This window comes from Cyprinodon tularosa, unplaced genomic scaffold (assembly GCF_016077235.1).
Source record: "Cyprinodon tularosa strain WSP-4 unplaced genomic scaffold, ASM1607723v1 ctg84, whole genome shotgun sequence".
Lineage (NCBI taxonomy): Eukaryota > Metazoa > Chordata > Actinopteri > Cyprinodontiformes > Cyprinodontidae > Cyprinodon > Cyprinodon tularosa.
In genome coordinates, this window is record NW_024039607.1 from 2,068,220 (window position 1) to 2,084,457 (window position 16,238).

Consider the following 16,238-nt stretch of genomic DNA (forward strand, 5'->3'; position numbering starts at 1 on the left):
GTATCTTTTTATATAGCCTTTAAAAGTACATTTTATAGGTTTGTAGATGTTTAAATGCTATAAGATAGACAGAAAAAGGGTTTAAAGCTTAGATCCTCTTTTACAAAATAACCCTACTTTATAAATCAATTTTATCACTGACCCCTGACCTCTACAGTACAGTAATATTTATACCCAGATAAAGAACTATAGCATGTGAAGTTTTTTAAGGTTTTCCCATTACTATCAACTTTTCTTTGTTGTCAATAAAAGTATTATTGACTTAATATTTCAAAAATGCAAATGTTTATTACAATTTCAATTTTGAACCAAAATTCATGGTTCATTCGTTCAACATGGCCATTTAAATAAAGGTTTTCTACGTTTGGATTAAAATATAGTTAGAAAATATTACGAATAAAACTTTATGAATATGCACATTAGAAAAGCATTTTTAAATCCTCCCATTAGCTTTGAGGCTAGCATTAGCACATTGGTTACCATAGTGACTTAGCTAGCCTATAGCTGCCTGTGTCCTTTAAATAGAAATTAGCCGTATCATGGTACTAAATATAAATAAGAGCGTTTAAATGTTGCGTTGGAGAATTCATAAAATAGATTTCTAATTGAGCAACAAAAAAGGTCAATGGTGTTTCCATCCCTGTCTAATTTTCGTCAGGCGATTAATAGACAGCTAGGATCCGGGGTCCTGCGGTACTGAGGTCAACAGGGTGTCAATGCAGTATCTCCTCCATATCGTCCTACACCGGCTGCCTCCAACCTTTGCTAATCTCACTGTGGTGGATTGAACAACCCTAATTCTCGGTAAGTAGTTTCCCCCCTTTGCGTTTCTTTGCCATGTTTCGCTTACATTTAAGCACCGTGGGAACTGATTATCTAATTCCTTGGCTGTTAAGGCCCCCCGGTTCACCTTCCCAAACTACTTTATAACACAGTTAGCACGACATACCCCGGCTGCAGGTCATCGTGGGAGAAGGTTAGCTTGATATACGGTGAAAAATAAATCAAAATAGTCCGAATATACCTATCCGTATCGGATTTAAACTTTATATTTCACAAACGTCATTTCAAAGTAACAATAATTCCCCCTAGTCAAGTCGGGGCTGATTTAAAAAAAAAATTTTTTTTTTCATATGTTTCGTTCAAGGAAGTAGCACAGTTGGTAGCATGATTACAAGGTGTGATTTCTTTTTTATGGCAATACACTTGCGGAGCTGCAACCTTTCAGTTAACCTTGACTGACAGACTTAGTAAGTCGATGCCAGGCTTAACCGGAAGTCTGGTTTGATTCAAACTAATTGGTCTTTGAAGGAAAGCTTGATAAGCATCCATCTGTGTATTCCTGTCACTTTCATTTTCATTCATGAAAGTTTTGTTTTAACTATGCTATTATTGTCGGGTTATCCCCTTTTGTTCTGTCTAGACTTTAACATTATTTTAAGTGTTTTTGTTTTATTGTATGTGCTGGGCCTTGTGTTTAATATAATAGGTACTGTGGATTATTAATCCCCTTTGAATGTCTCAGGACATAGCTGTTAGCTCATAAGATGTCTGTGGTGACTTTGGAGGAGCTGCTACAGCAAGGTGGTGGGAATCTACTATATATAAGTATTTAATAATCTGCATCTAATCCATCCCCTTGGGGAGCAGTGGGCTGCCATTGTAGGGTGCCTGGGGAGCAGTATGAGGTCTTGCTAAGAGACCCATAGCAGCAGTCTGTGGGAGTGGGGCTCAAACTCAGAACCTCAGGATTCCAACCTTTATGCCCTAACCACTAGGCCGCCACTCACACCCTACTAGTAGTCATGCACTCCAATAATACAGGTGCTGGTCATAAAATTAGAATATCATGAAAAAGTAGATTGATTTCAGTAATTCCATTTAAAAAGTGAAACTTGTATATTATATTCATACATTACATACAAACTCATATATTTCAGATGTTTATTTTGTTTAATTTTGATGATTACAAATGACAACAAATGAAAATCTCAAATTCATCATATCAGAAAATTAGAATATTGTGAAAAGGTTCAAAATTGATGGCCCCTGGTGCCACACTCTAATCAGCTAATTAACTCAAACCACCTGCAAAAGCCTTTAAATGGTCTTTCAGTCTAGTTCTATAGGCTACACAATCATGGGGAAGACTGCTGACTTGACAGTTGTCCAAAAGACGACCATCGACACCTTGCACAAGGAGGGCAAGACACAAAAGGTCATCGCTAAAGAGGCTGGCTGTTCACAGAGCTCAGTGTCCAAGCACATTAATAGAGAGGCGAAGGGAAGGAAAAGATGTGGTCGAAAAAAGTGTACAAGCAAGAGAGATAACCGCAACCTGGAGAGGATTGTGAAACAAAACCCATTCAAAAATGTGGGGGAGATTCACAAAGACTGCAGCTGGAGTGAGTGCTTCAAGAACCACCACACACAGACGTATGAAAGACATGGGTTTCTGCTGTCGCATTCCTTGTGTCAAGCCACTCTTGAACCACAGACAGCGTCAGAAGCGTCTTGCCTGGGCTAAAGAGAAACAGGACTGGACTGCTGGTGAGTGGTCCAAAGTCATGTTCTCTGATGAAAGTAAATTTTGCATTTCCTTTGGAAATCAAGGTCCCAGAGTCTGGAGGAAAAGAAGAGAGGCACTTCATCCACGTTGCTTGAAGTCCAGTGTAAAGTTTCCACAGTCAGTGATGGTTTGGGGTGCCATGTCATCTGCTGGTGTTGGTCCATTGTGTTTTCTGAGGTCCAGGGTCAACGCAGCCACATACCAGGAAGTTTTAGAGCACTTCATGCTTCCTGCAGCTGACCAACTTTTTGGAGATGCAGATTTCATTTTCCAACAGGACTTGGCACCTGCACACAGTGCCAAAGCTACCAGTACCTGGTTGAAGGACCATGGTATCCCTGTTCTTAATTGGCCAGCAAACTCTCCTGACCTTAACCCCATAGAAAATCTATGGGGTATTGTGAAGAAGAAGATGCAATACACCAGACCCAACAATTCAGAAGAGCTAAAAGCCACTATTAGAGCAACCTGGGCTATCATAACACCTGAGCAGTGCCACAGACTGATCGACTCCATGCCACGCCGCATTGCTGCAGTAATACAGGCCAAAGGAGGCCCAACTAAATACTGAGTGCTGTACATGCTCATACTTTTCATGTTCATACTTTTCAGTTGGCCAACATTTCTATAAATCCTTTGTTTTTATTGGTCTTCAGTAATATTCTAATTTTCTGATATGATGAATTTGAGATTTTCATTTGTTGTCATTTGTAATCATCAAAATTAAACAAAATAAACATCTGAAATATATGAGTTTGTATGTAATGTATGAATATAATATACAAGTTTCACTTTTTAAATGGAATTACTGAAATCAATCTACTTTTTCATGATATTCTAATTTTATGACCAGCACCTGTATGACCTTTAACAGAAGGATATAAAGAAGGAGGCGATCATTTAAAGGTGGTTGTAATAAGTCTGGTTTGCAGTTTGCGAATGACTTGAGACTGAGGAAGAGGTTCACTGCCCACCAGGGTGATGACCATAAACTCACAGCAAGATGGTATATGCAATATAGCTCTGGCTGTTTGATTTACATATGTAATTCTCTTTCCACTTCACTACTTCTAACTCATTAATTCCCAATAACATGTTTTGAAGTTTATCGGGAAAAAGTGGAAAAAATATAAAGGGATTCAAATAGGGCTGCAACAACGAATCGATAAAATCGATAAAAATCGACTTTTAAAAGCGTTGGCAACGAATTTCATCATCGATTAGTTGTGTCGCGCGATTATTGCGTCATCCGCCGCGCCGTCATCACTGCCTCTTGACTGAAAGAGGAAGAAAAAAAAATACGGCAGAGCGAGTCAGCGCCGCAGGTGCAGTGTTGCCAACTCCGCGACTTTTCAGACCCCTCCAGCGACTATTTTTCAAAAAAGCGACTAGCGACAAATCTGGCGACTTTTTTCGGTGTCACTGGCGGCTTTTGGAGACTCTTACGTGAAAGCATGTATCGTTCCTACTCTGCCGTGGGGCGCCTCCCCCTCCCCCAACCGCGTTTTCCCGCAGGAGTCCCTCTCAGCTCTGCAGTCAGAGCCTCAGCGTCCAGACTGCAAATGAAGCGCGCATGCACCGGGATTGACGGCGCAAATTGATCACAATAATTAAAATAGCCTGTGCTTTGTAAAGCGAAAAAAGTGATAACATGCAACTTTTTTCAAAAGAAATTAACATGGCACGGAACCACCATGTTTGTTTGGTTTTAAAGTGGGGGAAACGTTACGTTAGTTTCTCAGGTAGCTCATCTGATGCTTTCCTTACCTACCTACAGACAGTTACTTACAGACAGTGATAAGGTTGGCTACTTATTTTACTTTTAATTTCATTTGAATTAGCTTAAGCAGCGTTTATATTTACTTTATAAATAAATTAACTTGCAAATTATGAGGGCAAGACTTTTAAAGTTTAAATCTTCTGGCAAAGATAAAGTAAAGAAGATCCTGCAATTTATAGAAGTAAAGCAGAATAAAATCCAGCAAGATCAGTAATATGTCAATTAATTATCTGCCACATTCCCATGTAAATATCTGTCTTTGGAGGATGTGTTTTTTAGCACCCCTAGTTCTCTCATTTTTATTCCAAATACAATTTATAATTTGAATCACAGGGCTATTTCTATCTCTATGGTTCAGTATTTTCTCAAGTAGCAACTTTAACTGCTGTACTTTCCTGTCTTAAAAGGCAGAACTCTTCTAGTCTAAAAAAACTCATTTGTTGAAATGGGGGGGCCTATTGTTTGAACCCCTTAGAGGCTTTTAAAAACAAAAATGTCTTTTTATGCGCTTTATGAAACAAAGTACCCTATATTTTGTGGATGTACAGCTACATTTCTCATGTAAGTTTGCGTAGTTTTAACACAAACATTTATTTTTCATATTGCACCAGTACAGTTAATGAGCAACCTGTACTTGTGTGCTTGTTTGTTCTGTCTAAAATGTTTATTTTGGAATAAAGAGGTTAATATAAAAAATATATTTTGTCCGATTCATCGATTAATCGAAAAAATAATCGTCCGATTCATCGATTTTTAAAATAATCGTTAGTTGCAGCCCTAGATTCAAACATCTAGTTGCTCAAAAGGCCCATAAGTAATTAGTTCACAAGTAGGGGTATAAACACACCCTCCATGGCGATTTGATTCAGTATCAATTTCCTGACCCGATTCGATTATTTTCGATACTCAAGAATACATCGCAATTTGGTTCTATTAATTGCTTAATTTTTTTTTACCTTAAAGGCTAGACAAAGTTTCAAATTGGAAATAAAGCAATTAAAGCTGTAATATCATTATGCATTTTATTCGAGAAACAGCAAATAACAGAAGTATTAAAGTTATACTCCACCTAGGCCTATGAAAACCTCACTCACTGAAAAATAATGTCTCTGTTTTAAAGATTCTGAAAGGCCTTGCTTTAAAAAATACTGCAATGAGTGTGTAAGCGCATTAGCAGATTAAGTAGCAAAAATAGGCTTATACTATATTCACTATAGAATAACAATACTCAACAAAATCAGTGCAAAAATGCACTAGCAGAAAATGGTAAGAAGCGTGTGTGCAAGTGGAAAGAGGGTAGTGGTTGAAGGAAGCGAGGTAGGAGGGCAAAATAGGTTTACCTCCACCATAGTACGGGAGTCGGACTTAAGTCCAGGAGCAAATGGATAAAAATCGGCCGCAGGGGGGGAAAAAAATGAATTGATACTCTTACGGACGTATCAATGCATCAGATCATCGGCTGTTTGATCGATGCATTGATACAAAATGATTATTATTTACACCCCTATTCACAAGTGACATATACTTAAGCTGATGGCAGAACATTTGAGAGGGGATCAGATGATAGCTGTCATGTCTTTAAAGGCTTAAGAGCCTTCACCCTGACACGTCTCAATTTCATAAACTTAAACACCGAACTAAACGATAGAAATGATGCAGCTCATGTATATACTGTAAAAGGGGCTGAGCCAAATGCTGTTAGAAAGAAAATATCACATTAAATAAACACAGGATACCAGCGTTAAAGGGAATATTTGAACAAATTTATCCTCGGATTGTGATTTTATATTCGATAATCTCTCAATAAATTATGTTTGTCATTTATTATTTGTCTGTAACTGTAATTCTAAAACTCTTTTCCTTACAGACATCATGGCAGTTCCTCCAGCTTATGCAGACCTGGGAAAATCAGCAAAGGATATCTTCAACAAAGGATATGGTAGCTAGAAGCAAGAAAAGCACTATTTCAGGACGCATGTGTTGTATGTAGCTGCTCAATGTCTGTATCTTTGCAGGGTTCGGGATGGTAAAGCTTGATGTGAAGACCAAGTCTTCAAACGGAGTGGTAAGATTAATTATTACTGTAATTCTATTTTGTTGTTGGGACCTTGCTGCTATTTTATCTGGAGTCCATAAAATAATAAACTAATAAACTATTAGGTTACATAAAATCAGGAGCTCATAAAAGAAAAAATATAGTATAATTAAATTAAGCCGTGTTCTGTGAACAATTCACAGCTCACAAATACCCCTTCAATAGTCATAGTTGCAGAAAAGTAATACATTTACAGCATACATGAAAAAATAATAAGAAGAAAGTATTTTTAATGGAACAGACCAGAGCAGAATCATAGCATCTACACTTCAAATCTACTAAATCTCCAATTTAGGATTAATCAAAATCAGTTGTTAGGAGGTAGATTCTACTGATACATCCCACTTTGGACACATTTTCTTCTTATGTGATTAGATTCTACTTTAGCTAAAATAATACATTTGATCATTACCAAAACAATAGGTCAAAAGATGATTAGTGACAGAAACACTCCAAAGACAAACATTATGAACCAATAAGCACTTTAGTTTCTGAAGCATTAATATAGAGCAAGTGCAGTGTTAATTGTAAATTTCTTATGTTGTCCATGATGATATTGGATCACTTATTTGGACATTAGTCAAGTTTTAATAATAGTTATAAATGTTGTACAAAATATTTTCTTATTTTGCTTGTTAGATTTTGAGCGAATTACCTTATGTGTTTCAATTAGGATAAATAATTTTTAAAAGCTCAGTTTCATGCAGTTGTTATCCTTTATTTTGGATGTAAGGATTCAGATTGATCGCATGGTTAGAACCCAGCACTATACAAAGCGCTTTTAATATATATTTAACACTCATTTATTTCTCTCCACTCAACAGTAACATATATTATCAATAAAGGTCCTGGACTTCTAACCTGTCATTGAACAAACAGCATGAGTCCTACTAGTGAAGTATCTTTTAAACCATGTGTAAGCTAAATCATCAAATCCATAAGATTTGCCATTAATATTTTATGGTCTTTTAAATCAAAAGGGGCAGAACAGCATAGTATGATCCTCTGCATTTTTTATTCACTGTTTAAAGCTGTAGCCAATGGTTGTCCTTTTCTTGCTGATTAGAAACAGTCTATTGTTACTAAATACATATTTATTTGTCTAAATACAATATTTTCCATAAGGTTGCCCATTGCTGTTAATAACAATTATTGGGTGGCGATTTCTAGATGCAGAGGTGGATCTTTGGTGATCTTTAGAACAGCCAGAGCTCTGGGTCTGAGTTGTTACAGTATATGTGAGTTCAAAATGTGCCCCTCCAGCTTAAATAGTTTGAGTCTGACCCAAAACGGGTTGTCGTATCACGTATCTATACTACGCTCGGTGGGACATTTAGCCCACAGCCGAACCAAAATAAACATGGCGGCGCAAGAGGCCGTACGGGGACCTGCTGCCATTACGTCAGAATCCATGATTTCCTTTTTCAAAGAGGAATAGCAAGAATATAAAGTATAACTTGTTGTAATTTCTCATGCTGACTGCTGCTATTTGTTTTGTCAACATGATTGGCTAAAACCAGGCTTAGGTAGGCGGGCACTTGGTGTCGCTTTGTCCAATCAGCTCAAAAGGTTCTGCTGAAAGATCCTCCTTCTTCCAACACATTCAATAAAGCCTGTTTAAGTCCTTTGTGAAGATTTGAGAAAAATCTTGGTAAGGCTAATGAAAGTATGTCTGAGATATGCCATGTAGAAGGTCAGCCGTGATAGTTTCCTAATGACTCCAATACGCTAGTCCTTCCTGCAGTAATAAGAGCTCTGGAGAGTCTAACTTCTCCCACCGTTCTGCTCAGTCTGCATGGTTGCAAGATAAATTTAGGTTCCCGTCCAGCCTTGTGGTGAAGAGGAGGTCCTTGTCTCGACATATTTACAACCCAAATGAACAGGAAGTCCTGAATAATAAATTAGACACTCTGATCTCCTGAAAAAGGAACTTTTTTTAGGTTTACAGCAGTAGGGGCTCGAATTTTCGACAGTGGGCTGACAGGAAAGGGGGCACGAGAGAGGGGGACAGACATGCGGCAAAGAACCACAGGTCAGACCTAAACATGAGTCGGCCGCGTCGCGGATTTGGGCCACTGTAAATGGATCGTGCATGTTAACCACTGCGCCACCTGAAAAAGAAAAGTTTTATAACAATGGACTTCTGAGGGGTCCTAATTAGCGATGCACTTGGAATTGCCTCATTCTAAAGGTGCCAGATGGATCGGGCTCTAGTCAGTATGGATTCGGGCTGGGCAGTTAATTGCATTTGCAATAATTAAATTAGATTCAATTTATTTATATAGCGCCAATTCCCAATACATGTCATCTTTAGGTACTTTACAGTTCATCAGATCATACAGTCAGATTGATTCAAATTTTTCTATCTAAGGAAAATCAGTTGATTGCATCGACTCATTGACTCCGCTGCAATCCCAGAAAATTGCAAATTAGCAAACTATTTTGGCAAATTGCAATATAATCGCAATTTACCACAATGCAATTTTCAAATCACAGAGGCCCTAAATTTTAGTCACATTACATTTAACAAGAGAAAGATGGATCAGGAAAGTAAATTTCTACCTCCAGTCTTAAAGGTGGCAGTAATATGCTGCAACTTGATTTGCCACTACACAGAAGAGAAAAGACAGTTGCAGGATGTAGGAACTTCTGCACATAAAGTTTACTGTAAAGTCCTGCAACAAGTTCAAGAAAACTGAAACCCTCAAGTGAAACATCTGCATATGTAAAGGGTAATCATAATAAAATCGCAATATTGGTTGAAATTAATCGCAATTTTGATTTCAACCCTGCTATGTAGACTGTTATATTAACTTTTAGGTTCACCGAGCCGTTTGAGGGCATTTGAGCTTCTGCAGCTTAATAAAAGCTACTTATGCATATGATTAAAGTAATTTCAGAATAACTGCTCTGTGCTTTTTTAGATCTAAACTTTATCTATCTGCCTTTTCAGATAAATTAAATTTCCAAAATGCATCGTCTCAGCCTTATAATAATATTCCCTTATGCTCCTTGCAGGAATTTAAAACATCTGGCTCATCAAATGTAGACACCAGCAAGGTCACCGGCACCCTGGAAACCAAGTATAAGTTGGCAGAGTATGGGCTGACCTTTACAGAGAAATGGACCACGGAAAACACTCTGGGAACTGAAGTCTGTGTTGAGGATAAGGTAAACTGGAAAATGTCGCCCCCATTGCGCTTTTCCCATCTATTCAAAATGATTGATTACTTATGTGTAGATTCTCCTTCATACAGATCACCCAAGGACTGAAACTTCAGTTTGAAACTACGTTTTCACCCAACACTGGGCAAGTTAGACTTTAATTGCTCCTTATTCACATCATTTGTTTCTCCTCAGACTCTGTATTAATATTTTGTTTAATTTCAACAGGAAGAAAAGCGGCAAAGTCAAGACTGCATATAAACGGGAATACGTCAACGCTGGAGTGGATGTGGACTTGGACTTCGCAGGTCCTACTATCCATGGAGCAGTGGTGGCTGGATACGAGGGATGGCTCGCTGGCTACCAGATGACCTTCGACTCTGCCAAATCGAAGATGACTCAAAGCAACTTTGCTGTTGGATACAAGACTGGGGACTTCCAGCTTCACACCAATGTGTAGGTCTCATAATAAGAGTATTTTATTCTAAAACGTGATATTAACCTGCTACCAATTGTTAAGGTGTAGATTTTAGGATTATAACTAAGGTTTATGATGCATTCTTGTCTCAATGTGACACAGCAATGATGGTGCAGAGTTTGGTGGATCCATTTATCAGAAGGTTAACAAAGACCTGGAGACGGCTGTGAATCTGGCGTGGACCGCTGGCAGCAACGCCACCCGTTTCGGAGTTGCTGCAAAATACCAGTTAGACTCCAGTGCCTCCATATCAGTAAGTAACCGTTTCATATAGATCCCAAGTTAAAATATAGTTGAAAACCTATTTGATTTGAGTTCAAAACTGGAAATCTTGGTATAGATTAATTACAGAGCGATAGGCCTGTTGCGATAATCAATAAATCAGTTAATCGCACGATAAATAAAAACTATCCACGTCATTTCATTTATGGGCTATATCGTCTCTGCCTATGTTTTTCTCTATTGATGACGCTGGATGAAAAGGCTTAAAGGAATAGTACACCCAAAACATGATTAGCCTTCATTTTCTACTCACCCCCATGCTGAACAACAGTACTTTTTTGATATCTCAAATGCATCTGGAGATCTGGGAGGCTTCTTGCTGTCTGCTGACATTCAAATAATGGAGGTCTATGGTGACCGAGACAGAAAGGTCCATAAAAGTCCACAAAAACGTGTCAATATTCCTCCATACTGGTCGTCCAATGTATTCCAAGTGTCCTGAGTGGGTAGCATCCAGAATTTACTCGAAACGAAGTCATTTAGAATGTTTTTAGAGCATAAACAGTAGTGTATAGGATTTCCTGAAAGCGCGCACATGCGCGATCACGACGCTACGGAAGCCGGCAGACCAAACCAGATGAAAGTGCGCATTCAGCGTCTGCTCTGCCAATAATGCAAGCGTAGAAGAAGAAACGTGCTGTTTACCTGTGCAAAGAAAGAAACAACGAAAGAAAAATGTCTGAGGACTTCAGTGTTGAGGAAGAGCATGAGTTCTTTGCCGAGCTGAATGCGCTGGTTTGGTCTGCCGGCTTCCGTAGCGTCGTGAACGCGCATGTGCGCGCTTTCAGGAAATCCTATACACTACTGTTTATGCTCTAAAAACATTCTAAATGACTTCGTTTCGAGTAAATTCTGGATGCTACCCACTCAGGACACTTGGAATACATTGGACGACCAGTATGGAGGAATATTGAAACGTTTTTTGTGGACTTTTATGGACCTTTCTGTCTCGGTCACCATAGACCTCCATTATTTGAATGTCAGCAGACAGCAAGAAGCCTCCCAGATCTCCAGATGCATTTGAGATATCAAAAAAGTACTCCAGAGTGTTGTTCAGCATGGGGGTGAGTAGAAAATGAAGGCTAATCATGTTTTGGGTGTACTATTCCTTTAACTCGGGTGCTATCCACTGACCCCTCCCCTTCCTCATTTTTGAGGAGGGAGGAAGAGTGGACTATCTCATCAAGTAGTCAGTGCGCATCATTTTGTACTTCTGCAGCTTTAGAGCCCCATGAGGAGTTAGAGGAGTTAGCGAGGTAAAAAACAAAAAACACATCTTATGTTGGGGGGGGGGGGGGAGCTCGAAATGGAACTGGTTTCAAAGTCGAGCGCAACAGCCGCGGTGTGGCAGTATTTCGGATTCAAACCAAATGAACGAGGTGAACCGCTGAACCTATGCGAGCCAGTATGTCGCATTTGTCATAAAACGGTACCAACTAACACCAGCAATACAACCAACCTACACATGCACCTAAAGCACAACCACCCAGCAAAGTTTCTCCAGCTGGGGACAAAAAGTACAAGCGGTTGCCCGCCTGCGTCTTCAAGTTTCCGACAGTCCACCATCACCATTAATCGACAGGCAGCAAACAAAAAGGATGGCGCAAAGTGGTGCGCGCTCACAGACAGCGTAGTTCATTTAATTGCTAAAGAGATGCTCCCATTCAATATTGTTGAAAAGCCGGCATTTCGAAAAATGTTGCAGACATTTGATAGACAGTATGAACTCCCGAGGAAAACATACATATCACCAACATGATAAATTATACATCCGTTTTTATTTCCACTGTGGTTTTATCTTGTGTTTAGTTTTTATTCGTGTATTTTTAGTTAACAGAGACTGAGAGTCCATTTGATTTTTATTTCTCGTTTTATTTTGTTAACTAGTTCCAGTGTTAAGTGTTCATTTGAAAAAAAGGTATGTTTATCTTTGGCAGGAAAATGCATGCATTATTATGTCATTTCCATTAAATCAGTGTAAATAGGTCTTAAAACAATATTATCGTTTATCGCAATCAATTTTGAGACAATTAATCTTTTAGCAAAATTTGTTATTATGACAGGCCTACAGAGCGATGCAATTCTGTTTGAGATCAGGGAACATCTGGTGCTCCACAATGTTGGTAAAAGTCACAAAGATGATATCACTTTGTATTTTTTTAGACAAACACATTTATATTTGGTTCTCTAAGGTGCATTCAAACTGAGCGAATTTCAACGAAAGTGGTTGGAAAACGAGGAATTCGGGACATGGCTGCAGCCTGTCGACGGGAACCTGTTGGTGGCATTAAAATTATTTCTAAGCGCATTAAAAAGCATTAAATTTTAATTATTCATTCCTGTATAAACACTATAATATTATATATATTTTTTTAGTTTTCTTTGTGCTATGTTACTACATTTGCTGTTGGACCACATCGATTTGCCAATGGAGGGTGTTTTCAAATTAGCTTTGCATACTAACAGTGAATTATTGAATGCCATGATTAAAATAGCCAATAACTTCTGTTATTTTCCCACGACTCCGGAGAAAACGGTAGACACAAAAAAGCTTGGAAGCGTTTTTATTGTCGAAACAGAGGATTTCACAGTGAGATGTGTGGCCTTTAACTTTTGCCGAAGTGCCAGCGGGAGTCACATTAAAGGAAACATTCTTTAAGAGACACAATGCTTTAATAGGTAAAATAACCCAAAAACATTATAAAACATTGTTTTCTTGGTCTTTTAGTGGGGAAAAGTAGGGAAAAGGCACAGGGCCCTGACGGCGCAGGTCTGCTGCCAGACTCCTATCGAATTGAAAGTTGTTCTTGATATAAAAGACAGATTACTGTTAAAAAAACAAAAAAAACAAGCTTCTCATTCAGAGCTTAATTCAGGTTTGTTAATGGAAGGAAAGCATGTGACAGAAAATAAGGTGGAAATTTAACAGGGATAGCTGCAGCCTTTAGACCCGCCCTCTCCACTTTAAAAAGAAAATGCACTTGCACAACCCTGTACCTGCTCCCGAGAGGAAACGCCTATTGTACGTGTGCAAGAGCATGCACAAGCCCATTTCTCCTTGTGCACGTTCTGTTTAAAAGTTGCTGTTTGCATTTCTCCTACAAGCTTACTTTCCTAAGATTTTCAATTTTTCCACTATGTCTGACTCACCACCGGTAAGTGAAAATAGGGCAAGCACGTAGGACGGCCTTACATCACCAGAATGTATATATCACTACAATGATTCACCATTTATTTTGATGATCCACACAGGAAAAGCATGTCCTCCACTCTACCTTTAACTACAGGGTTTCTGCAAGTCATTAAATTATTATTTTTTAAATTAATGCCTTAATTGGCATTAAAACTCATTAAATGTGATTATTGGGGCGTTTAAAATGCCTTATTGAAAAAAAAATGTTTATAAAAATTAGTGTTGCACCGATACCAGTATCGGACGGGGCCCCGATACTGCCCTAAAATGGTTGTATCGGCGAGTACCAACAAATAGGGCACCGATACCATTTTGAGAGCCATAAGTTTCTTTAACTATTGTCACCCATTCCAGGTAGGCAATAAAAAGTTCTACTGGTTTAACTTTGTATTAGATTTTTTCCTGCTTCACAAAAGTAGGCAGCAACTTGACAAAAAAAAAAACATCTTCAGAAGCTCCAATACATTCAAAACAGCGCAGCCAGGATTCTCTTGAGGGCCCGCAAATTTGCCCATATTACACCTATTCTGCATGACCTTCACTGGCTTCCCATCACCTGCAGAATTCAATACAAAATCGCGCTCATCACCCATCAGTGTTTAAACGGATCCTCACCGGATTATCTGAAGGACCTTCTCACTCCACATTCATCCACCAGATCTCTTCGATCACAAGACTGCAACTTTCTTCACCTTCCTCGCTCCAGATTAAGCTCCATGGGAGATCGGGCCTTCGCTGTCGCTGCCCCCCGTCTCTGGAACTCTCTCCCAGATCATCTGAGAGCTCCACAACCACTGAATGATTTTAAAAGAGGCTTGAAGACTTTTTTATTTAAGCAAGCCTATTCTGCCTCCACATGATTTTTATGTTGTTGATTTTTATCTTTGATTTTATTTGCACTGTGTAGCACTTTGAGATTTTTTCTTAATGAAAAGTGCGGTACAACTTGGATTTTTTATTATTATTATTATTATGGCAATTATTTTACATTATTATGGTATCGGTATAATACTGCACAGCCGGGTATCGGGGGCAAAAAAATGGCATCGACACAACACTAATAAAAACATTTCGTCTGATATATCACGATATATTTGCGTGGAAGTGCTTCCGGTTGATCGTAAAGCCGTTTGAAAGAAGTTCTAAAGAAGCTCGAGGCGAAGAAAAATCTTGAGAATGGGAAATTGTACATTTCCACAAAACTGGCTGGAAAACTAGGAATTCAGGACTTGGATGCAGCCTGTCGAGGGTAAAGATGACGAAAGATTTTGCCGTGTATATATGAGAGTCGGTACTTGTTGATGTCATTAAAATTATTTCTAAGAGCATTAAATAAGAGTTACTCATTCCTATATAAACCCTGAACTAAGTTTTGTTTTTTTTTTAGCTCCAAACCATAATCAATGCACTAATTGGAAGTAGCCAAAAACAGGCTTAAAATTTGTAAGGCAACTAGACTTTCGTTTTCTTTTTGAAGACGTCTGGACATCTATCCAAGAGTCTTTGTCTGTTCTGTCAGCTCGCACCAGACCAAACTGTAATTGGAGCACTGATGTATTTAAGCAGCATAGAGGACCAAACTTCTGCACACATTCCAATTCAGATTCAAATCAAATGGCCAGCCTTTGTTCTACTCGAGTATTGGGGCCAAATTTCCATTATAAAGCCCATTTTGTGGCTCTCATGACCCAGATGACTGAGAATTTACAATGGCATATTTAGAAGCAAAAAAAAACTTCTCAGTGATATTCTAATCTGAGATTGAACAGTTTTATCTTCATTTTAAATAAATCATGTCAATTTGTTGCTTTTCCTTCAGGCTAAGGTGAATAATTCCAGCTTGGTAGGGATTGGATACACCCAGACTTTGCGGCCTGGTAAGAACCCTTTTAAAGCAAGAAAAAAAATTAAATAAAAAGCACTTTAAAAATAAACTGTCAATTTTTTGGAACCCCCTTTACAGGAATGAAGCTCACCCTCTCTGCTTTAGTGGATGGGAAGAACATCAACGCCGGTGGTCACAAGCTGGGTCTGGGCCTAGAACTGGAGGCGTAAAGATCCGCTTCAATGTTTCAGAAGAATATCTGCAGATTCTGCGACTGATATTTTAACCACGAGGCCAAACAAAGTAGAATCCCAATATACAGGCACCAATGAGATGGAAACGGACATTTCCACCAACCTCCTGTCATTGTGATTCAGCCACATGTATTTATTTATCAGCCCCCCCCGCCCACCCCTCCTTTGCTAATTTCTCCTCCTTACAACCTGCTTAATTATGTTTGACAATCCGGGAGTGGTTTTAAAACCTTTATATTCTGCTGAAATGTGTTCATGTAGAATGTACAACTGTTATTTTGCACAGTAGATTTTACTTTTATTTAATCTCTTAAGCATTCTCCTTGCCTATTTTGGTGATGTTCTGGTAGTGTTCTACTGCCTGGTGGAAGTTGCTGCTCCTCACTTATATTTCCAATAGATTTATTGTGCTATATCAGTTTTTAGACATCTGAGTTCTCCCTTTTTTTGCTCGACAGTGCTGAATACATTGAAATAAATGATAGGAAACGGAATGAAACCACTTCTTTCCCAGTTTAGAGGCTGCAACACTAATTATGCAAGAGCAGTCTGTATGTTGGTGTGTGTGTACCTTCAAAATAAAGTCCTGAAATCCAC

The 16,238-nt window shown here is 38.7% G+C and overlaps 1 protein-coding gene across 1 annotated transcript; it reads left to right on the forward strand.

Moving 5' to 3' along the window:
* The first annotated feature begins 648 nt into the window (after positions 1–648).
* Positions 649–16,237, forward strand: LOC119774935 (voltage-dependent anion-selective channel protein 2-like). The gene is made up of 9 exons (XM_038272714.1): positions 649–804; positions 6,217–6,288; positions 6,365–6,414; positions 9,463–9,615; positions 9,702–9,754; positions 9,838–10,065; positions 10,190–10,340; positions 15,382–15,439; positions 15,526–16,237. Exons 2-9 carry the CDS (start codon positions 6,222–6,224, stop codon positions 15,615–15,617), a joined length of 852 nt encoding a protein of 283 aa, XP_038128642.1. The 5' UTR covers positions 649–804; positions 6,217–6,221; the 3' UTR covers positions 15,618–16,237.
* Position 16,238: the final 1 nt, after the last annotated feature.